Source organism: Protopterus annectens, chromosome 9.part0 (assembly GCF_019279795.1).
Source record: "Protopterus annectens isolate FY-2018-M chromosome 9.part0, PAN1.0, whole genome shotgun sequence".
In the NCBI taxonomy this organism is placed as follows: Eukaryota; Metazoa; Chordata; order Ceratodontiformes; family Protopteridae; genus Protopterus; species Protopterus annectens.
The window spans coordinates 1,332,404,026-1,332,429,147 of record NC_056743.1 but is presented as its reverse complement, the minus strand read 5'-3'; the positions used below and the strand labels follow the sequence as shown (position 1 = coordinate 1,332,429,147).

Genomic DNA, 25,122 nt, shown 5'->3' with positions numbered 1-25,122 from the left:
ATATATATTAAAGACACACACACCTCCAGGCTGACCAAACAGTATGATGCACAAGAGACACTCCAGGTGCAGCTAACCGTTGATAAGACCCCTATTCAAATCATAGCTACCTAAAGGCCTCCAAATTTGTCTCAATATGCCCACTCCACCTATCTGGACCTATTCGAATCCATCAAGATTCAACCCTTTTACCCTGATCCTGAGTGACTAACAACCCAACCATTGAGTAGAAAAACTACTCATGCCAGAACACAAACGCCCAGAGATTCCTTGATTTTATCAATGCAAATGCCTTGGAACAGCTAGTCTATACCCCCACAAAAGATATCCTAGACTTGGTATTAACCAACATAAGTAACCACTGCAGCACCCCTACAGTGTCATCCTCCCCCTGGTAAGGCAGACACTTTCAAAGTCACCATCTCCCCTGATCCCCCTCTAGCTGGGGTCAAACAAAAATACTTCTCCAAAGCTGACTACAACCTCCTGAGGGATGGTATAAGCTTCACAGCCCCCTCTTCCTCTGTAGGAACTGGCACCAATGTCCAAATCTACACCACAGTACTATACAAGCATTTACATAGATGCATGGAATCAGGAATACCAGACAGGTTTACTCTTCCTTGCGGAGGATGATTTTTGTCCTGTCTGGTGGACATCTGCAATAAACTACATAACAGAAGGAAAAAATCTGCTGTCCAGAACCAAGAAGAAGCACGTGCCCAATTGGAAGCAATCTCTCCTTAGCAAGCACTAGTGAAATCCTCTAAAGCCAACTGACCACATCTACTGGAGACAATCATAAGGCCTTCTTCACATATGTCCACAGTCTCAAGGGAAGCACCCAAATCTGTTCAGAACTGGTGGTAAAGGACACCACATAAACAAATGCTGTAGATATAGCCAACCTAGTGGCTGACAGATTCAACGAAAACTTCACCCCTGTATCCCCCCCCCCCCCACCAGCAAAATCAGGACATTCCCAATACCTGCCCCCCCTCCCCTTATCACTAGGGAACAGGTCATCACTGCCCTCTCATCAAGGCAAAAAAATACGGCCTCCATGGGACCCGATAACATCCCAATGAACTTGCAAACTATTAGGCACCTAATTCAAACAATGCAGGAGTATTGGCTTTGTCCCAGCCGAGTGGAGGACAACCAATTTCATCCCTTTATACAAAAGGTGGAGTGTCTACCAATCTGGGAAATTATAGACCCATCAGCCTAACTAGCTTGATCTTCAAGGCCATAGAATGGATCATCATGGACCTCATTAACAGGGACATTGGCAACCTCCAAACACTTGACCCCACAGTTTGGCTCTGTCAAGGGGAGATCATGTCTGTTAAACCTGGTTGACTTCTTTCAGACAGTCACCAAAGCAATGGATGAGGAGAAGGACAGTACACAACACCTACCTTGATCTGGCCAAAGCCTTCGACACTATTCCCCACTCTGGTATAACTCAACTAGGCATCAGACCACGTTACCAGATGGGTAGCAAACTGATAGAAACCACCTAATCAAAATAGGGGAAGCCTGTTCAAGCAGACCCATAACGAGCGGCATACCCCAGGGATCAGTCTTGGGGACTCTGTTATTCAGGAAATACGCCCCTGAGGTGCAGGCCAAAACTAGTGGGCTATGGCTGACCAAGTTTGCAAATGACCACAAGCTGGGCATGGTCAATTCAAATGATGTGGACGTCCTCCAAGAGGGTCTCACCCAAACAAATGACTGGTGTCAGAAACATGGCCTCAAGCTGAATGTCAAAAAATGCATCATCACCTCCTTTGGGGAAAGTGACATCCCCACATATCACATTAATAATGTCCTAAGCAGCAATCAGTTTTGAGGGATTTCACATGGTGATTGACCACCATGCTGCGTCCACTGTACGGAAGGCTTTCTACATGGCCCACCTCCTAAGTAAGGGTATTTCATCCAGGGACAAGGAGGTCATAACATCCCTGTATTCTTCCCTTTTAAGGTCAATTATTGAGTACAACGCCCGCTTTGGCATGTACCTCACAAAGCACATGCAGCAGCTGGAGAGACCACAGAGGTTCCTCAGCAGGATAATCCAGGGCCTCAAATATCTACCCTACAAAGATAGGCTAAAAGCCCTGTCCCTCTACTCAGTTTCATACAGACTCCTCAGAGGTGACCTCTTTCTGGCATACAAAGCAAACTCCGACTATATACATATATAGAGATACATGTGTGTGTACATACATAGGTTCATGGGTAGGTACTAGGCTATCGGGCCCTGGGGCCTATACAAGCCCAGCCAAAAAGGTACCCTGGCTTTTGCCACCCAAGAAAATTATTTTCCTGCGCCACTGTTGAGCAGAGCCACAGAGATGATCCCCGGGGTGAATTTCTTATTTCCAATCCAATCATCAAGATTTTTCTTGAAGAGTGCTAATGAGGAGCTTTGTTTCATATAGATAGGTAGTTTATTCCAGAGTATGGGAAGTCTCTGGGACAGGAATCTATCCCACCGGCATGTTCTGTTTATTGTGGTGACAAGGTTTAGGTCCCTAGAGTGTGTAGCTCTGAGGTATATATATATATATATAAAATCATATATATATATATATATATATATATATATAATCTATATATATATATATATATATATATATATATATATATATAATCTATATATATATATCACACACACACACACACACATTACATATAAACAAAATATATAAAAATATTATATTACATATATACCATGCTGTCATCACTGAAATAAATGATTTTGTAACTGGAATGACACGTTTTTTGGACACTGGAAACTGTTACCAAGTATAGAAAAGTGTGCGCCTTCTTGCCTTCTAAAATATGTGCGACTGTTGGCCAATGCACACAGTGTCAGTTTTAAGTCATGCAATGCAGTTAGGTTTGGTACAACTTTCAAATGAAAAGCTAGTTTTTGTATGATTCATTCTTCCTCGGTTAACACAGAAAGCTTGCTTAACCACATGCAACCAAGATGTTCAAATGCTAAATTTGCAGACAACTTAAAGTAAGAGGGTTTTGCCTCATCCATCCTACAGAACTATAGATTTTCGACAACCCCCCACCCACCCAGACTAATGCGCTCATTAAACAGCACTATCCAGAGTGTGGAATATGGGTAAGCATTAAGTGCATACTTCCACAAGGTTAAATAAAAGTGGATGTGACGTTATACCAGTCTGTTAGGTAGTGCACTCTCAAAATGTTGGTATCTTCTCTTTTCATAAGGCAAAACCTATTTACATATTACAGCAGCAAACACAAGCAGATCTAAAGCTCATCTCTTATTTTACTCCAATCACAAATTTCAGCCAATCCCAGGAAAGTCTTAACAGGCTGCTTTAAATGGAAAAAAATGCTGTACCATGCAACACAGATGTCATGAATGATGTAACCTATCAACTACTAATCTGATATTCCAAAAAGAAATTTCAAAGAACACCAGTCATTACTTCTGCAAATTATATGAAGGGTTAGAATGTGAAGTCAATCACAGATGTAAACAAAAGTACAAAGCCAGCACTACTGTTGAAAAGCACTGCTCCTTCATTCTGTTAGTTCTGTTCCAAGTTGGGTAAAGCAGTCAACTGGCAATGGACCAAAGGCGTGATGAGCTGTCATGAGAGACTTTTGCTTGTTCTGATAAGAGTGGGACTACGAGTAGTGCGAGTTTGGGGAACCTTTAGATAGTTGTCATAAAGCAACTCAGGGCTTTGAGCACTTCAGACTTGTTCTGCTGTCGTAAACATGTAAAAAAACACTACATTGGGGTAGCAAACAGATAAAAATTCTCTGCCCTTCCTTCACCCTTAACTATGCTACTGAAAAATACAATCAGGCAGCATAAAGATGTATATTTTTAATCTCCCAAAGCGGTCAAACTGCCTTGGATCTAAACAAAGCCTCTCTCAACTTCCTAGGCTGGAAACCAAGTTACTCTTACACAAGCAGGCAGTCAAGTATTTTTACAACAATCAATTATAGGGGTCCCTTTATTAAAGGTCTTTGCCCAAACTGAGGCTACGCTCTACCTGATAACAATAGAGATGCACGCAGACATCTCTGTACTCAGTAATAAAAGATTAAGCAGCTTCATGTTAATCATGCAACTATAGTAAGAAAAATTAAAGTTGCTGGTACTCGCCTGAACACTGCCATCTGTAATTATAGCTCTCTGGCTCCAGGAAGAGAAAAGGATCAAAACCACAAGAGTTACAACAAAGTCCACAGCCTGCTAAACAAAGACCACAACTCTCATTAATACAATAGCCATAAGAGCACTCATGAAAATAAAGGTGGAGGAATGTTTCATTAGCAGGGGGATTTACTCACAGATACTGCCTTCAGTATCATACCTCAAGATCACTAGCTACAGGAAAAGCTAGGGCAAAGTCCAAAGTTTAAACCTCCTGAGTGGCTACTCAAAGAAAAATAAATCCCTTAGCAGCCTTAGCGTGAGGCTTGGGTCTAGGGATTATGTCCAAATCACAATTTTTTTTTTTCCAAAAAGACTAGTGTGTGTTCACACCTGACCTAGTACTAGTTGCACTGTCAGTCAAGGTGGTACTACAATGTGCTTAAGGATAGCTCCGCAGACTTTGCATGTTCAATGCCAAAATGACAATGCAACATGAAAGCTACTTAGACAGTTCATTTTTTGTCTCTACATCCCTTGGTAGAAGGAACAGAATTTTCTGGACTCTGTCCTGACCAGGACTGCCTATAGATACCTGTGCAGTAACAATAATTTCAAGTCACAGGTTTGTGGGGGATACAAATGGCAAAGGAACTGAACAAGTTACATTAAATACATGTAGTCAAGTCAGGCACGAAGGAGTTTGTGCACAAAAAAATCTCTCAATAACCTGATGAGAGCTAACTGGCAAACACCTGTGACAAATTCACCCAAATAAGTAAATGACACTAAAAGCAATGCCTCCAAGAGGGGACTGTGGTCCCAGATAGTTAGAGAGCAAGGACTTGCTTACTGAACTGACTTAACATGAAGTTAAAACAGCAGCTAAATGGATTTTAGAGGAGGAATAGCTACGGCTAGCAGTAAAAGAAGTTTAGCTAACCGTGGAGTAGAGGTATTCACAAATATGGATGTTTACATGGGACAGTCCTGAAAACATTAACTAGTCCACACTGGATCACAGATATCTGTATCTAAAAGATCTATAAAAAACTAAAGTAGCATTGATCATTGAAATTGCCACACCCAGTGACTACAGTGTCTTGCATAGAGAGAGACAGACAAAGTCATAAAATATCCGGATTTGCAGGCAGACACGAGAGGAATGTGGAAGAAAGATACCCAGATAGTTCCAATAGTAGTAGGAACAACGGGTCTTCTAATCTACAATCATATTTAGATATGCTGCCAATACATGTAATTCCGTACAAATTGCAGGAGTCATTACTGAGCACATTGTGGGTGCTGCAAAAAACACTTCTGGCTGACATAAAGGATTGAAAATACTAATTTCATGAACTTTAATTGTACTTTGACTTAGGAATGGGGTCCATTCCCATCATGGTGTTAGGAATCCAAAAGATTTGGAGAAATAAAGATCACAGACACAACATAATCCTACATGTCTAACAAAAGGACCACGATAAAGATGACTGGTACCAACACTAAATAATGAAATGGTTCAATCTTTTTGTGGTATGGAGAGCACGTTTTAGTCGTCCTATAAAATTTGAGAGAGAGTTCAAGACTTACACAGGACAAAAAAAATATACAGCGATATGCTTGTCTAAAACAAGGTATCCATCTCTGGACTTTGTCAACAAAGTGCAATAAGGAAGCAGGACAAAGAGAATCAGCATGGCAGTGGTTAACTATGCTAAGTGGCATTGGTTTGGCTACTGGTATAGGTTTGCAATGGATGTGACTAGCTCTGATTGGATGAAAAGAACTAGTAAACAGAGCAAATGCCTAAATATATGGTAGCCTAACTTAGGGAAGCAGGGTTATTTGAGTAGAGAGGAAGCCATAATTTGTATGTGGTAACACACACACACACACACACACACACACACACACAGTGCAGAGGTCAGACCCAAAATGCTCATTCAAAGATCTTAGGATATATAAACGCTCTCTCTCTCTCCTCTCCGTCTCTCTCTCTCCCTCTCCTCTCTGGGGGTGTGTGTGCGGTGTGTGTGCGCGGTGGGGTGGGTGTGTGTGTGTGTGTGTGCAGTGGGGGGGTGCGTGTGTGCTTGCAGAGTGTCATAACAGTTGTCTGCAGAGGAAAAAAAATGTACATATACAAAACAGATGCACATTTAGTTATTTTCAGCACTAGGGTTACAGCCATGGTGACTTAGGATCCTAGTAAGGCAACTTTCTAATTTGATGCAGTTAGTCCGACTGGACTAGGACCTACAGTCGTGTTACAACTGAAGAACAGTTAGGTGTTAGGGTGGTTGCCTAGAATGAAAAAAAAATATGGCAAGATGGCTGATTAGTGACACTGTGCATTGGAATACACACAAAGTACAATTGTGTAAAATCTTACAACAGTAGATATCCTCTTCACTGCTGCAGTATTCTTAACATGAGGGATCCCCTGCCAAGGCCGGTCGACATCTGGACAGTATACCAAAAGCGTTTGGTTATTAATATGCCATACGTCACACGTACACTCCCCATGCAAGGCAAGAGCCCCAGGAGAAACCCAGCCCTAGGATACCAGAAGGAAGCATACACATCCAGAATGACAAGAGACCAGGGGGAGCAGGAGGGAGGGAATACTGCAACAGTGAAGGGAAGGACATCTGCTGTTAACAGTACTATATCCTTCCATTTCACTGTGGCAGCATTCTTAACATCAGGGAGAGTGCAAAAGTTCAGTAAGAAGACAGGGAGGAGGAAGGGTCAACAGAGCCTTCTAGGAACCCATGAAAAATGGCCCTAGCAAAACCAGCTCTAGCCCTGGGTATGACATCTAGCTTACACTTGGTAAAGGTATGCACTAAAGACCAGGAAGCCTCAAGGCTAGAATTAGTACCCAAACCCTTGAAAAAAGCACCAGAAGAAGCCACAGCCATAGTAAAGTGAGCCTTAACCACAGAAGGAAGGCTCTTACTATGATACGTATGCACTAAAGACCAGGAAGCTGCCTCAAGGCTAGAATTAGTACCCAAACCCTTGAAAAAAGCACCATAAGAAGCCACAGCCATAGTAAAGTGAGCCTTAACCACAGAAGGAAGGCTCTTACTATGATACGATCAACAAAGAGAAATGGCTTTAGAATTTAGAATTCCAAGAGGAAGAACCGCTTGGAAACAGCCAAACCTAATGATCTAGGATGAAAAAACAAACAGCTGATCAGATTTTCTAAAATCTTTAGTTTTGTCCAAATAAAAGAAGAGTTATCTATGCATATCCAAAGTGTGCAATACCTTCTCACTAACTGCAAAGGGAAACAAGTGGTCAAATTAACAGACTGATTAAGAAACACCTCATTCACCACCTTAGGCATAAAAAGATGGTCACAAAGAGACACTGTCCTTGTGAACTAAAGAGTAACACTATAAGGGGTTGCAGCTCAGACACCCACCTGACAGAACAGTATTCAAAGAACAATGACATAAGGAAGCTGAAGCCGCATGCTCAAAAGTAGCCTGAGTCAATTCCTCCAAAATAAAATTAAGATCCCAGGAAGGAGGAAAAGGCTTCCTGGGAGGTCCAATATGAAGGACGCATTTAAGAAATAGTTTGGTCATGAACCTAGAGACCAAAAGGACAAACAGACATAGCTGAGAGGAGGGCTTAGAGAAGAATATGCCAACCCAGCATTGAGCAATTCACACAAAGAACCAAAAGAACATCCACAGTAAATGGGGCCAGTTATGAGGAGGACACCAATAGAATTTCCTAGTGGTGGGTTTCCTGGCCTCCTTCAGAACCTGAAACGCGTAGAAAAAAAGTGCCTATAGGGAATCAAAATCCCACCCAGTGTCAGCTGAAGGGTGGATAGGTAGGGATGGATGAGAGATCCCTTGTCTTGTGCGAGATGATCCACTCTGAGGTAACTTGTGACGACTGCCCTTGGCTAAGTACAAAACAGCAGAGAACCAATGCTGTCTGGGCCAAAAGGAAGTCACCAGCAAGATTTTTGGGAGCATCCAATTTTATCTTGCAGAAGACTTTTGGAGTGAGGAAGGGGGAAGGGAATGCATAAAGAAAAATCTCCTTCCCTGAAAAAGATAAGCTAGCCACCTTCCTCACCAGAGGACATGGTGTCCTGGCACAACATTTAGGAAGCTGCCTGTTCAGAGGGAAGGCAAAGAGATCTACTTGAGGAATACCCCACTGGTGGATAATGTCCAGAAATGCATCCTTGTGAAGCATCCACTTACGATCTTGTGTTATGGACTTGCTCAGGATGTCTGCCACAAAATTTTGACTTGAAGGAATATATACTATCTGAAGTGTGACTTGGTACTGAATCTCCAACTCCCAAACCTGGACTGCCAATCTACAAAGCAGAGAGGACCTTGCCCCCCCCCCCTTGTTTGATGTACATCACTGTAGTGTCATCTGATAAAATCTTTAGGGGCCATGGAGACAACAAAGGATGAAAAGCAATGAGTGCCAACAGAAGAGCACTCATCCCCTTGATATTGACGTATTAATTCTGCTAAAGAGTAGCCCAAAGGCTCAGTTAAGGTTTCTGAAGGAAGCTCCCCAAACCCTGTCTGAGGCATCTGAACAGCTCCTGAGAGGGAAGAACTGGATTCAAAGCCTGTAAACTCCAAACTGAGACGTGGTAGAAAGATTGGAAACTCTAGAGGATGAGCATGTTGAAGCCAAATTGGCTATGGATACCACTGAAGCTTTCTCATGTGCAATCTGGCGAAGGGAAGAGCAGATGCCATGAATCCCAGAGCCCTTAGAAATTCCCTGGCTGAAAGGCCAAGGGAAAAGGGACTGAAAAAAAGAAAAAAAGAGTCAAAGCCTTGAGATGAGGCAGGGATGCCAGCATAAGAACAGTCTGGCTCCTGCAATCCCGTGACGGAGACAGGAAGAACATTTACAGTGAAACCCAGACTTTGCAAGAGTAGTAACCCACTGAAGGTGCTGTAAAAAATCTCTATCTAAACAAGGAAAGATCTGAATGCCTATGACCCTGCAAAAAGCAATCACAGGAGCTAGGCATTTGGTGAACACTCCTGGGACAGTAGAGATACCAAAGGGCAAAGTAGAGAACTGAAAATGCCAGGAAGCAGAGAAATATAAAAACTTCATGAAAAGGGGATGAATAGGGATATGGAGGTAAGCATCCTTGAGAGCCCAAGAAAACAAAGCCAGAGGAAACAACGTCTGAAGGAACCTTCAAAAAAGTATTCAGGTGAGAAATTGCCCTCTTCCCAGAGGACCAAAAACATTCTGGAATAAAACCTCTCCCCCCTTAAGCAGCTGGAACCTCTTTTTAATAGTTTCCTGAATCAAAAGACTGTGAAGCACCTCTGGAAGAGAGCTCAACTGGTCTTGAAGTGGCTGAGGAATGCCCATGGGGGGGGGGGGGGGGGGGATTTCCAAACCATGAAATAGCCCTGGCAAATGATGGAAAGACCCCATGAATCCTGGATTATTCTTACCACACAGGAAGAGACAGAGAAAGGTGATGCGAGAGAGAACGTGGCTGGGAAGAAGTGGGTAGTCAGTTAGCTCCTGGTTTAATCAGGAAAGGAAGGCTTCTGAGCAGGAAGGGTCTATGTAGAATTAGCTGGGGGAACCCTTCCACCTTTTTGCCTTTAGGATGATGATGAGACTGCCTAACAAAGTCCAGTTTATTAGGATAGTTTCTCTGGAACTCTGGCACAGGGGAAACAAAGATACGTTTCAGTTCCTGTAACTCCTTGCCTTTTGCCTGTAGAGACTTGAACAAAAATCTGCTACAGCAGCACCAAACAAACATTTATTGTCCAGAGAAGCATCCATCAGTCGTAGCCATGAATATCTCATCACAGAGCCAGAAGCAGCAGCCCCAGAAGAAGCATCTGCTGCAGCATAACTAGATTTAATGGAATGGACAGTTACCTGGGAAGAAGCCCTTAACACAGACAAGGCAGGAATCTTTTCCCTCATCAAATTGGGAAGGCCAGAAATAAACCTGGCAAGCCTGAGAAAGGAGAGCCAAAACATCATATCAGTCTGAATTAACAGCCCAAAAGGCTAGGATGGCTGACCTTTTTACCTAGCCTTTCCATAGTCCTGCTGTCTTTATAAGGAGGAAGAAGTTTGGTAGAAGGCAGTAATTTAGAAGGCTTGTCGGATGCCACATTGTCATCAGGCCACATTATAAAACCTATCAGTTGTTTTAAGAGCAGGGGGCTGAGAGTCTGGGGCCCGAGATACAGAAAAGGCATCCAATAAAGCAGCTAAAAACAGGAGGAACAGCAGAGGGTCAAAAAGTAAGACCGTGCCAAGAACACGTTAGAACCATCTCCAACCAAACAGCCAAAACCTCTAGGTTAAAGTCTACAGAGAACTGCAAACTGGCAAGTCACTCTCCAACATCCAAACCCTCCTAGAATGAGCTCTCCAGCAACTCAATTTGCTAAAACAGGCTCAAATTAAATGCCAAGATGTGCAGTATTACCACTTTTGGTAGACGACTCCTTTCCTCACTACACTGTACAGACCACTACAAAACAGAAATGCAGTCAGGGGACCCAAGAGCTTGCAATGACAATTCCCTCTCTTTTGAGCATCACGTGAGAAGGGTGGGATGCATCTGTTTGATATATTTAGTAAGACCCTCAAAACTATCGGAGGCCAAAAATCCCAGACATATCAGAGGCTGTAAGGTCCACCCCTTTATTCAGCAACTTTACACAAGCTTCTGAGGATAGCTCTCTAGTTTGCTTGCAGTTCATTAAAGACCTAGTCTTCCTGGACTTCCTGCATCTTCATAAATACAATGGCTCCAAAAATAATAGAATCAGGCATCTAAATCTTAGGACAGGTTTACAGCTCAGCATCTTCAAAAACTATGGAATAAATTTCCCCTCCATGCTGAGCAGGGTGACCCTCTTCCTTTAAACATACCTTGATGGGTATTCACAGATTTACTTCAGAACTTTGGATATGCTGTGCAATTTACCCAGCAACAGCTGCTTGCTGAGCAAAAGCTGCATATGTGTGTGTTGTGTTTCACATATGTGCCAGGTGTACAAGTTCTGACACTTCAAAAAACTAAGGCTGCATAAAGTTAAAGACACTCCATTATGTCCTTCCAGTAATTCAACTCACCCAAATGCATACTTCAAAATTTCCACAAGATACTTCCCCAGCCAGTCACAGCAAAAGCTAAACAACTGGGACATAATCCTTAACAACTGCAGGAATTTTATGACAGCTCGGTCAACTTAAAATATGCAATCCATATAGAACTGGCTATTATCTGAATGTAAAATTAAAATGAAGCGAACATGCTCAAGGAAAAATCCAGACTTCAAAGAGCCTCTAATGCAATAGGATGTTGACTGGAAACCCAGATGGCAGGCCGATACAAAACTAAAAGAAACTATCATACCTCAACCAACAAGCCTGAACTGCTATTAGGCTCAGCAAAAGACTTCTACATTGGAAACTGCCAACTCTCATGTAAAGGCTCTGCCACGCAGTTCTGAAGAATTCCCAAAACAAATGACAAATAGCCTGCAACCCACCACAAATGCCCAGTCCAGCCTTAACTTATTCAGTAACCTATAAAAAGCCTCACAGGTAATATTTTTACCTCCTCATATCGCACACACCCAAAAATGACAAAATCAGGCACCATCTTTTCCATTTGTGTACCATCACCATTATACTTCAATACATGTCCCCGGGGGGGGGGGTATCTTTGAACCACCAACAGAACATAACACAAAATATGACCTTTTATCAAACAGGAACATGGACTTTTAACCAATATAGCATACGGCATTATTTGCTGCAACTAAATCTTTGAGGCACTGGACAAAGCAGAACTAATGAGAGAGTCCTCTTCCTCAAATCAGAAACAGGTTTTATAGTCAGTAAATCTCACTTTCTTACAACCCTTACTAACTTTGGTATAATGCCACAGTGCTTCACTGCATGCCTAACCAATAAAAAAGTTAAAACTGGTCATGGGCCCAACGCATCCAAAATGAGCACCTTTTCAGCTGCAAGAATCTTAGGACCCCATAACATTTTTCTTATTCATTAACAACCTACCATTTGACACTGCAATCCTGAACCATGTCCTTTATGCAGACTATATAAATCCACCAAACACTTTAGATAAGTCACCTCACAGACAACTTGAAAAGGTACAAGTATACCAACTCACTGTACATGCATCTGGTATTAATGGTAGTATGCTGTTTTGCATTTGGCAAAAACTGAAAATCAAACTGTCATTAAGTATCTGGGATCCCAAAGGCGAAACTTCCAACTGTTACAAAACAAAAGTATCTAGGCACAACTTTAAATCAGAAACGTGAGTTTTGCAGCACATATATAAAAGAACCCATCAATCGATTAAGATGAGCTAACAAAACGCTTCCTCCCACGGGGGGGGGGGGGGGGGTGTACTCAGAGCAGCTTTTGTAAAAGGGCATCACTCAGTAGTGGTATATTAAATGGAAACTAACAAAGTAGAACAAAATTAGAGAGATGGAACTATTATGTTGGTGATGCATTCAGAAACTCTACTAAAATAAAAAGCAATAAAAAAAAAAAAAAGTGTCCAGTTGTTTCTCAAAAAGGTATATTGGGGAGAGTGCAAAAACTAAACTTGTCTACTTGTTTTCAGCTGCTGTACACAAAGATAACAGAAATTATTCTTTCTGCTCTTCAGCTATGCTGCATCTCCGCTGGGTGATCAGCTAAATTGTAAATCATGTATCTAAATATTGTAATTTTCAAGACCAGAAGCTATCCATCATCTGCAAACAAGGTATTCCAAATATGCAACAATGTTAACAAATACGCTTATAAACAAGTGAACAAAAGCAAAGAAAAAAGATTCACAAGTGAGCAAACCAAACTAGTCCATACACAAGCAGGCTAAAAGAACAAATGTAAGAACTTTCTAAATAGTTCACCTATGCTCAGTTTGTAGTAGACAGTTCTTCCATGGACATAGGAGGAGGGCAAAGAAAATGGACAAACTGCACCTTTAAATTTAAATAACTTGAGTGGGAAAATCTGACTGGGCAAAGCCTGTTTTCAGCAGAGGCCAAAGCAAATTAAGTTAGTAAAGGTCATGGATAGTATCAATATTTTACTTATTAAAGTATACACAAGGCATACCTTATTCATTTCTAAGGGCAGAGAAACACGGGCATGGGGCAACTTTTCAGTCCTGTCCTAAGGATTAGTAAAAGCTAAAAACTGCAGTGTACTAAAAAGAAGACTAACCAAACAATTCAAAGTGTGTTCAAGAGCAGCAGTAGGCAAAACCTGAGACAACTATAACAAGAAAGTACTTAATACTGCTGAGTAGTACATTCCACAGGGCTGCTCTGTAGGCAGACACAAACAGTGCAGTTAAAGTTACAAACCCACTATAAAAACACATTCATTCTGGTCCTGTATGCAAACTTTGTTAGCTGGAGAAAGGCACAAAGGGAGAACCCCAAGAGCATAACCATTTAAAATTATAAACAGCTTAACCAGCAAAACCAGTGCTATAAAGCCCTGTAAAGAAGCAGGCAGGATGCTATAGCAAATAAATGTTTAAAGACCATGACTGGAACAATCGCCATTTGTACATACAACTCAATTTAACACATCTCAAATGCTGCACAATTTCTGATGACATAATTGACATAAATGACATAATTGACAAAGGACATAATTGCCCCTCCTGTCACTCAAAGTACAACTATTCTGCCTTGCAGATCACTTAAGGAGAATTCTCCTTATCTATTGGTAGTCCAAGACCTTCATACCATTTTATATTTCCAGCAAAATCCTTTCTTGAAACTCTTCACCCCTAGATCTGCACACTTTCTCGCGTCATCTATCTTTTCCCCTCTGTTCCACTTCTACTTTCCTCCTAACCTGACAAGTCACTTCTATTTGTAATATCGGCAAATAAAATTATCCAGTTTTACTCTTTTGATGTGAACTTTGTTGTGCGACTTGAAAAATAGTCTCTTGCCAAGACTGAAGATTACCAACATTAGTTGCACATTTACATTACATGAATGTTTACCACTGTTTGCAAGCTATTTCTTATTATCTAGCACTGTTTCAAATACTTGGCTACATTTTCATGAAATACAATATTGTGACACATATTTCATATTCCATCAAATATGGACACTTTCTTCCTGGGCTTCCACTGAAAATAGCTTTGCCTAGTTGGACCTTCCTCGGTTAAAAAAAAAAATTATATTTTTCAAACTCAAATGCTCAGCCTCATGCTGGCATCTTAAAAACAGTCGAGATCAAATGACCATACTGCAAAACATTAAAGCTCTGTCAATGAACAACTCTAGCTAGCCAAGGTCAAACATGAGAAATTAACAGATGACAAAACTAAATCAGACAGCTCTTCATACAGCAACAACAAAGCCAAATGAACAGAAGTATAAAACTAATCTGCATCCACCCACAGGAGTACAGTACATTTCTATTGACATTTAACCTTAACGAATGGGTTAAAGTAGTGAGAAAATTATTACTGGGCTAGGCAAACTGTGTGACTTGGCTAGTGTCTGTCATATGGGCCCAATGGCAGTTTTCACAGCAGCTCTGAGAAGTAAACTCCAGGCAAGGTATTTTATCTTTATTCAATAACCATCTGTGGTTTCTTAAATGGGTGACCCTGCAGCACACTGCCCCCTTTTGTAACTCAGAACTGCACAGTAGAAAGAAAAACTGCAAATAAAAGACTAATAAATGAATCTCATCAGCAGTTCAGAACCCTAAACCTGTGTGTTAAGTGCCAGTTATTACAAAACTGGCAAATCATGTTAACCCAAAGTGAGACCAGTCCAATATGCATATAAAACATTCATTGGGGATACATAATACAGATTAATTATTTTACTGTTTACTGTCTGTAATGCATAGTAAAGAAACAAAAATAAGGATAACATGGAAAACTTCAAAAGTAAGTGTTCTCCGGAGTGCTTACTGCGTAGGACAGATAACTGCCCAAGCAGAGCGCCCTTACTGGTTCATTTTATAATAACGCACACAGTGCTAAGAATTATTTTGTCAAACAGATTGAGCAAGACCACCACTAGTAAAAGGTGCACTGCACAATGCAATGCAAAATGGTGCCCAACACACAATACATTCATCACATCTCCACAACAGGCAACTTGTGTCTATTAGAGGAAATGCACCCCACTCAACTTCAAGACTGCACCAGTAGTAAGACAGGATAGCAATTTCTTCTATGAAGCAGTCTAAGTATACATTTTGGCACAGTCCCGTCTATGAAACACATTTACTTAGATGCGCTTAAACAACTCACTTAGTGCTCTCGGGCAAAAGATAAATTGGGACTAGGTCCTCAGTGGTCTCATGGGCCAAAGCACCAATACACTACTTATAAACAGCAACAAGAACTGAAAGGTTTGAGCACCTCGTGTCAGCCTGGCATGGGCCCATGACACCTCAATGCTAGTCTGACAATACAGCATGATCTTCCTTATCTTCACTATCTGTTCTACATCAAAAATATTCCCTCCCATCTGCAATGCAACTGTCGATCAGTGAAATGCGCACTAAACTGTTGTGTTTACACCTGGGCTAAGCCTTAAATTAATAAAATTCCTCCAAACGACTCAGCGGCAGCTTACAAATAATCGCTTTATTAGTAAAAGTAAGCACTTTCGCGTTTTATACTTTAATAAAATCGCTTTAAACAACTACTACTAGTATAGAGGGTAGTCATTAAAGACAACCTATAGAATGTCTAGCTTAATTACGACATCATTCTATGAACCCCCCCCCCCCCAATCAAGGTAACAATGCAGCAACTGGAAACTGAAGACTACTGAGTGCCAAAGTCATCATGTTCAGTGTCATAACATTCAAAACAGGAACACACTCAACTGAGTTGCAAAAATATACATTGTTTATAGTTTATGCTAAAAATGCACTCATACATAAATAACTATATCCATTTATAACAAAAATTCTAACATTAATAGTAACAACTCCAAACCATACATACTGTATAAAACATATACAAGATAGTATCTCGATTTCTTGGTCAAAGCCAAATAAAAATAGTGCTTCTTTATGCTTCTCTGGGAGCTCTATAACAAATTCAGTAAAGCCTCATATTATACAAGCTGTAACAAAGGACTGGCAACATAGGAAGCCAGGATTTACAGAGCATTCTAAGCAAATAATGCTTAAGTAGCTCCAAAATGTCTTCATGCTAGTACACTTTAATGGCTCAATTTTCAGCTAAACAACAAACTCATTGTTTAGACACTCCAAGGTTGATACTGCAACGTACGAGTGCATTTTTAGCATAAACTGTAAACAATATAATTTTTTGCAAGTCAGTTGAGCGTCTTCTTGTTTTGAATATTATGACACTGAACATGATGACTTTGGCATTCAGTAGTCTTCAGTTTCCAGTTGCTGCATTATTACCTTGATTGGGGGGGGGGGGGTTCATAGAATGATATCGTAATTAAGCTAGACATTCTATAGGTTGTCTTTAATGACTACATTAGTAGTTGTTGTTTACAGTGATTTTATTAAAGTCTGACAAAGCATTCGGACCAGAATGCAAAAGTGCTTACTTTTACTAATAAAGCAAGTATTTTTTAGCCTCCGAGTCGTGTGGAGGAATTTTATTAACTTTGTTCCTGTTGGACTATACACTTGTTCCTCTGACTAGAGGCCCAGTTGGTGCGATTTGCTGTTTAGTATTTAAGCCTTAAATTTCATCAGGATTAGTGTTAGTTAACTCTTCAAATAAACAAACATCCCTCCCGGTTAAGCGTCTGGCAAGCATGATAACACCATAAAGAAATTTCAAAGAAAAGATGCAAAATTACCTGCAAAGAGAGACAGATATATTCTCTTCTAAAACTTGTGCAGTAATAAGCACAGCTCATCACTTATTCTACATCTAAATGCATTAATACAGGTGGGTGATCAGCATCTGTTGCTCCAGCAGGAAAACAAACCAAATGACAATACTTCAAGCTCAAAAGGGATATGGATACTTTTATAAATAAGGACCTGTCCATGTATTGTTTCCTGCTCCTGAATAATGCCACTCTGTTCTATATTTGTATTCAGAGTTACCTGGTTCGATAACCAAATACTTAGGAGGGGAAATCAGTAAGCAGCAATTCCTGAATTAAATTTTAAAAAACACACACATAGGCAGCAGTAGTACAACACATGGAAATAAGAATGTGCAATTACCAAGCTCATAAGCATATCTTTGAAGAGCAACTTATCACGTTCTTACCTCGACACAGTGTACCCAGCCTCTCATTCTCATCCATGACAAAAGTGATCGACTATGAAGGCCAAGAAAAAAAAGTTAAAGTTTACTTAAAATCTAAGCCCATAAACAGATAATATACCTCTGCTATATCAATTCTGGACAGAACGACAGTGTTGAAGCTACCTGGGATTGCAGTGACAATTCATAATAGCTGGATGCTGAAAAGCAGAAGTGTCCTACAACCTCCATAAAAAACTTCTCCAAAGCCAACTTCATGCTACTCAAGTGAGAAGTTACAAACTTCAGGACCCCATGCAGATGGGAACTGAAAGTTCAACTGCTGAGCCCTACACTAAGGCACTGTACGAGCACATCCACTCATGCATGAATCGTGGCATCCCAAATAAAACCAAGATGCTCTCCTCAAAAAAAAAAAAAAAAAAGGAAGCCAATCTGGTGGTCCCCTGCCATAAAGAAACTTTACAACAAAAGGAAGAAACTGTTGTAGAATAGACGAAAATCCCAGGATGCAAAAAACTCCCTTACCAGCCTCAGTAAGAAGCAGAGATCCCTCATAAAATCCTCCAAAGCTAGTTACGAAAATAAAAATTGCCAAAGATTCCAAAGACAACCACAAAGCATTCTATAACTATGTCAAGAATCTAAATGGCAATGCTCAGATATGCTCCGAGCTACAACAGAATGGTATTAAATATACTGATCCCAAGGATATTGCCAATATCCTGGCAGATAGGTTCAGTGCCAACTTCACCCTCTAAATGGCCCATCTCAATACCGAAGATGGCCAAATTCCGGTAATAACGGCCACACAGGTAAAAAACACTCTCCAAAGTTAAGAATACAGCATCCATGGGACCAGAGGACATCCCAGGCTGTGTACAACAAACTACAAAATGAACTGGCACCTCACACAAGTGTCATGTTTAATCATACCCTCACCTAAGGCTTTGTGCCCACTGAGTGGCGCACAGCTACAGTTATCCCACTCCACAAGGGGGGGTCCACCTTGGATCCCAGGAACTACTACCCCATCGGTCTGATGAGCCTGATCTGCAAGGCCATGGAACTTATAAACAAAGACATTGGCAACCTTAAAACACAGGACCCTACCCAGTTTGGGTTCGTGAAGGGCCGATCTTGTCTCTTGAACCTGATTGACTTTTTTGAATCGGTCTCCAGAGCTGTGGACGAGGGTAAGGCAGTCCACACAACCTATCTGGACCTCGCCAAGGCCTTTGACACCATCCCCCACTCTGGAATCATAGATAAACTTACTAAGCTGGGCATTAATCCCTACATCACTCGGGTTGCCAACTGGCTTACTGACAGAACCCACACTGTAAAAGTAGCCGACTCCAAATCCAGCTCCAGGCAAGTGACAAGTGGAGTACCTCAGGGTTCAGTCCTGGGACCTCTCTTGTTTGGCATCTACTTCTCTGAAGTACAGACCAACACTAAGAGACTCTGGCTAACAAAGTTCGCAGATGACTGCAAACTGGGAGCCATTATTGAATCCCCAAATGATGTGGATACTCTACAAAAGGGCCTTACAGAAAGATGCTTGGTGCCAGAGCCATGGGCTCAAGCTCAATGCCAAGAAATGTATAGTTATACCCTTTGGGGAAAAACCAAGCACCCGTGAATTACTACATAAGTGGCAGTACACTAAACACCGAATGTGTGATAAGAGACTTGGGGACACAGGTTGACAGTGGTCTCACCTTCAATAACCACATCGCCACAACAGTCAGGAAATCCTATGTGGCACACCTCATCACTAAGGGCTTTTCATCCAGAAAAAAAGGAGGTCATTGTCCCACTGTACTCATCCCTCATTAGACCCATTTTAGAATACAATGCCCCATTTGGTATGTATCTGCAACAACTGGAAAGGCTGCAGAAATACCTCACTAAAAGAATCACAGGTCTAAAGCAGATGCCTTATGCTGACCGCCTTCTTCCAGCTATACTCAGTCACATATAGTCTACTCTGAGGCGATCTCTGCTTAACATACAAGGCCGTGTCAAACCCAGAGCTGTTGGACATGCTATTCTTAAAGAAATCCCAATCCCGCAGAGCCACATGCTCCAGGGATCTAAACCTTGTCATCACAATAAAAAAACATGCTGGAGGGACAGGTTCCTGACCCAGAGACTCCCCAGACTCTGGAATAGACTGCCCATACATGTCAAGCAGAGCACTTCTTTGGCCCTCTTCAAAAAAAACCTTGATGATTGGATGGGAGAAAGGAAATTCACCCCAGGCATCACGTCAGTTACCCTGCTAGACAGAGGTCCAGGGAAGTAATTAGTGTGGGAAGAAATAGCCAGGGAATTGTTATGGCTAGGCTTGTATAGGCCCTAGGGCCAATAGCCTAGTACCAACTTATGAACCTAAGTAGGTGATATCACAGATATTAAAGATGACCTCAAAATTCTGCCTTCTCAAACAGGTGAATTTCAAACAGTCTGGGAAGAGTGAAACCTCAGTTACTATCAACAGACAGGGTTCAAAATCTCTATGCCGCAGTACCAGACTTATTCTACTAAAGTAAAATAAAACTGCCAAGGTGTCCTTCCAAGTCAAAACCCATTGCCCTCTTTAGGTTGTCACCTGCCTCAACAGTGTTGGGAGCAAGATAAACTTGCTGGGCAAAAACAGTGGAGGTAGGTGGTACACAATGCACTACTAATAAAATGGCAGCTATTAACCTTCTGTCCTTAACTACAATCATATTTTCAAATTGAGAAAAAAAAAAAACAAAAAAAAACAACCTACAGAGGCCACTCACCAGCGTAATCCCAAAAGGATCAATGATGGGGTCTCCCCTTTTTGGCATCTACTTCTCTGAATTCAAGGCAAACATAAAGGGCCTCTGGATAACCAAGTCAGCAGACAAATGCAAGCTATGCATGGTCAACAAACCTAAAAGAAACAGAGACCTTTCAAGAGGGCTTGACACACAACTCAATGCAACAAAATGCATACCAGTACCCTTTCGAAAGATGGTCACCTTTGGAAATTTCCACACTGATAAATCCTTAAAAAGGAGACCCATTGGTCAGAGATCTGGGAACCCATGTTGGCAGTAACCAACGCTGACCAAAACATTCTACTGCGGTGAGAAAAATCATTCTAAGTTGCAGAAGAGCATGACATCCAAGTTAAAGGTCACTGTACTCAGCTCGCCTTAGACCAAAGCATAGCACGCCCTTCATCATATACCTGACCAGGCACTTGAAACAGCTTGAGGACCACAGAGGTTCCTCACAAAAATACAAGGAACAAGTCCTATGCAGACTGTCTGAAAGGTCTCTCTGTGTACTTTGCCTCCTACAGACTGCTGTGCAGCAATCTATGCCTTGCATAGGACGACTCCTTTGATCTCACACACAAATATGTTGCACATCCACAAAACAAATAGCATAAAAAATACCCATTTTTAGGACCTAATCCTCCTCATCTGCAACATAGGTATGAGACTTGCACAAAGTTGTTGTGAGGCACGGCAGTATGAAGGTCACATCATGCTGGAAAAGTTAAAGTTTATGAAAATGCCCAAGAGCTAGGCCCTGTACAAATAACAGAAATACAACACAGTTAAAACACAGAAATATAAAGAATAAATCCAAATTTTATCATTGTGGTTATGCAAGGAAAATGATTATGTGGTTATGCAAGGAAAAGGATTATGATCTCCTGATACTACCAGAGTTCTTCTAAAAACGCAAACCACAAACCAATCCATCTCCATGCCTTTGCAACATTTATACTAACTCTATAACAATATCAAAAATGCCTTTGCAACATTTATACTAACTCTATAACAATATCAAAAATGCTCGACAAAGCTTTCAGTGATCTACTGTGTCAAACAATGATGGACAGATCCAATAAAACTAACATTTCAGAATTTGTTAAAAACAGCCTACATCCCAACCAGAAACAGTGTGAACAGGCTGGGTCACTGCTATGGATCTCATAGGGCCAGAGGCTTCTTCTGGGAGATCCTGCATAAAGTAGATGTCCAGTAAAAACGTGTCTTCCAGTAGACAGGTATGGCATCATCCTTGATCTAGCCTTCAATCAATCCTCCTATGCTCATCTCACAGAGCTCAAGACTGAAACATAGTGCATATAAGAAAATGGATTAGCTGCACACAAACTGGGGATAAAAGATCGAGCAAGGCTGTTAGGCCCTTACAAATCTCAACAAACTCATCTGAACAAGTGGTACTGCTAATCCTACTACAAATATGAGATACCACTTGAGGTTTGCAGAACACTGCAACTGGGAATGTCCAAGAGGCTCCATCACCAAATCCCTTGTTATAACACCTAGAGAGAATACAAGTTTACACTGTGCCCAAGTCTATGGGCAGAAGAGGCAACAACCAAAGCAAACCTAAATCCTATAACAGGAAGGCACTAAAGTTAGTAGTAAATAAAGGACTGGGAGATATGCATGCAGTTGAACAGTGACAGAATAACCATCACAAGAGAGGGATAATAAAGGTAAATAAACAGACCACACTAAAATTCAGAGAATTTTTGACTGAGGTCTCCATAATAATTTTGTATCTGCTTTCAAGCCTCATCTTCCAAGTAAAGGCGTCTCAGAATGCCAAAGACAAATATGCTGGCAAATTGCACTACTATTCCTGTACCCTTCATATCATTAAGGATGTGAACAAATATCACCAAAATGTATGCAGATATATTATATTAACAGGTGCAATTTAGTGATATCTCATGATACACAACAGAAAATGCAAAAACTCCAACTACTGAAACTTGAACCCACCAAAATTAATATTTCCTTTTAACCAACAATACATTTAACAAGGGGGAAAATAGTGATATGTGCACAAAATCTGCATAAAACCACAACTCGGGAACAGACTTCACTAAACAATCAACTACAGATATAGAGCAAGAACAGCCAAATCAAAGTTGCAGTTCAGACGGGAGGGATTTAACAGAAGCAGTCTTGACACAATGCACGAGACAACAGTTCACAGGCAGAATCACTCAAATGGTGGAAGTAAACTGCTGGTTAGGAACAGCTGAAAAATTAAAAATAAATGAAGATAGTAATACTCAAAGGGCTCAATAGAACCGAAATATTTTCAGAAAACATGGAATAACTGGATGGAGGGAAATGTCACGGAAGCATGCTAGCTGCCAACACTTGGGAGGGTAACACATAGGATACAACTGATGATCTGATGACTTCACAAATATAAGCAACATATCTAACTTACAAGCATTGAGACAGCAACAAGAGGTTGGTCTTGAGTCATGCCTTAAAATAATCAAATGGGTTAGCATGGGGAACATTAGAGGGCAGAGCACTCTGCATCACAGGGACTGTAGAACTGAAGGCCCTATCACAAGAAGCCTTTACAAGTTGAATAACTTTACTGAGCTCTGGTAACAAAGTGGGGTCATAAAAAAAGGGGGGGTGAAGCATATACTATCCACATGGCTGCTGCAAGTCTCAAGGCTACAGCCAGTAGGCTGTACTGTCAACTAAGTGGGTCAAAGAGTTAGCTGTCTGCCACTACTGAGATGAATTGGTGGCAGTGTCCAACAATCTGCTGGAAATTACTAACTTTAAGGGAGTTAAGCAATAAGTCTCAAAGGACAACAAAAATAGCATAAATGAGCTCTCCTAATATGAAACTTGACTAAAATTGCCTATGTAGTTAACATCACAGGCAAGGAAGTCCTCAGCATCACCCCACTTATTTTTGACAGCAGAGGGTCACCTTTCTGTTAAATCCTAGCCAAACTAAAGTTCCTTCACGTCAGACCAGCTTTCCATCCAGGACAGACTGGAATAAAGGCTTGCTTGAACGACAGTAAAACTGGGGGCCATAAGAGTAAAAAATGGTATCAACAACATAGTGCATCCCCAATATCCAAGTCAAAAATCAGGTACCACTCTGGTATTAAATCGTGCCTTACACAGAATGGTTACAATACATTTTGGGTCCTACTTAATTCCATTTATGCTTCTCAAATATTTCTGATTTTTGTCTCAAATATTCACTCTCTCTCACAAACCTTCCTTAACTGGTGCATTACAGAAAACAGAATTATAACCTTCTCTTCAGAAAATAAATGTTCACATCCTGCAGTTGTCAGCTTTCTAACTCAATTCTAGCAACAGCCAAGTGTTTCTGATTCTGAAATAACAGGCTGAGATGAGAACTATGCTTACTTTTCCACCTCAAATACTTGCACTTATTTGCAGCCACTACTCCCTTACATTGACTATACAGAATCCTTATTTCTCACAGGACCTCTTGCCATCCCTCAACCATTATACTGTCCTCCCTAACAGCATCAAGTTTCTTCCCGTCATGTACTACGCTCCTTCAGTGTACATGATGACAAACACCCGCTCACTAGGAACCAACTGCAAACTGTATTGACGGCGTCTGTACTACTGTTGTGGTAAAATATACAGTTTAAAAATCAAGAACGGCACCAGTACTCTACCGATCGTTAATACTGTACACATTTGGTAGCATGCTTTCAATACTGCGTTGTCTGAAGTAAAGTATACTAGGGTTACCACCTGCCCCTTTGCACAGTTTTGTCGTGGGGGGGGGGCGCTAAAGATAGCAAATGCCCTGACATTTTAGGACAAAACTATTTCCTCTATTTTAACACTTATGTAAAAATTAATTTACATCAGAAACGTCATATGAAACAGCATAAACTCAAATGTTACAGGAATGCACTTTTACTTTTGGCAAAAAACTGAAGTTCAGTGCTTGGCACTGGTTGTGGGTATGGTTCCGTCCTGCAAAATCCCACATAAAATACCCCTCTTTGGACATTTGAAAAGGTGGCAACCCTAAAACACACTTGCTGGATTTCTCTTAAAAACGGTATTCTATTTGCCAAAATGACGTTGTTCTCTGCAAAATGTCCACAAAAGACACGCATTCTTAGACTTCGAGTGAAAAGGTGCCTCGTGTGAAGTACTTAACATTTTAAAGGGTTTACACCTGGGGTGCCCTAGGTGCCTAACTTCATTGGGGGGGGGGGGTGAAAGGGGAAGAAGCATGACTAATAACAGTACCACGGGTAACATGGGGTCATTGAGGCACTTCATCTCCATAACATACCTCCTGGGGTGGTACTGTATAACGTCCCCCCTGGAGTGATGCTGTAATCCTGCGGGAGCAGCGCTGCGTCATGAAGAATCACCCTGCGGGTGGGGATGTCTCGAGACTTAGTCTTCTGACAATCCGACATGCCAACAGTATCACCGACCAGAATCCAATAAGGAGCAACCACGGTGCCTCTGCCGTTCAGCCTTTCCCAGTAGCTGTCGACAGTTTAAAACTCCCCCGCGTCCAACGGGTCACCAAGTACACATTCACGCTCTTTCACACACACATTCAACCTACCGCCAACACTCTCTTTCGCACACGCACACCCAACAGAGGAACAGGAACAAGTGGCAACTTTTGTTACGTCCTTCCGCACCTCCTCCTATCACCCCCTCAACTGCAACACCATAACGTCTGTTGGAAGTTGTAGTTTTTTTTTTCTCTTTCTTAATATTCGCTATGCTTAGCAGAACCTTGATTATGTTTCAACTGTTTACATTACGAAACA

At 41.3% G+C, this 25,122-nt stretch overlaps 1 protein-coding gene across 1 annotated transcript in view; it reads right to left on the bottom strand.

Moving 5' to 3' along the window:
* EIF4EBP1 (eukaryotic translation initiation factor 4E binding protein 1) overlaps positions 1 to 24,905 on the bottom strand; it is a 110,898-nt gene extending 85,993 nt beyond the window's left edge. Inside the window, exon 1 of the mRNA XM_044084304.1 lies at positions 24,627 to 24,905. Coding sequence (XP_043940239.1) covers positions 24,627 to 24,756 — 130 coding nt within the window. The 5' untranslated portion in view covers positions 24,757 to 24,905. The remainder of the gene's footprint in view (positions 1 to 24,626) is intronic.
* Positions 24,906 to 25,122: the final 217 nt, after the last annotated feature.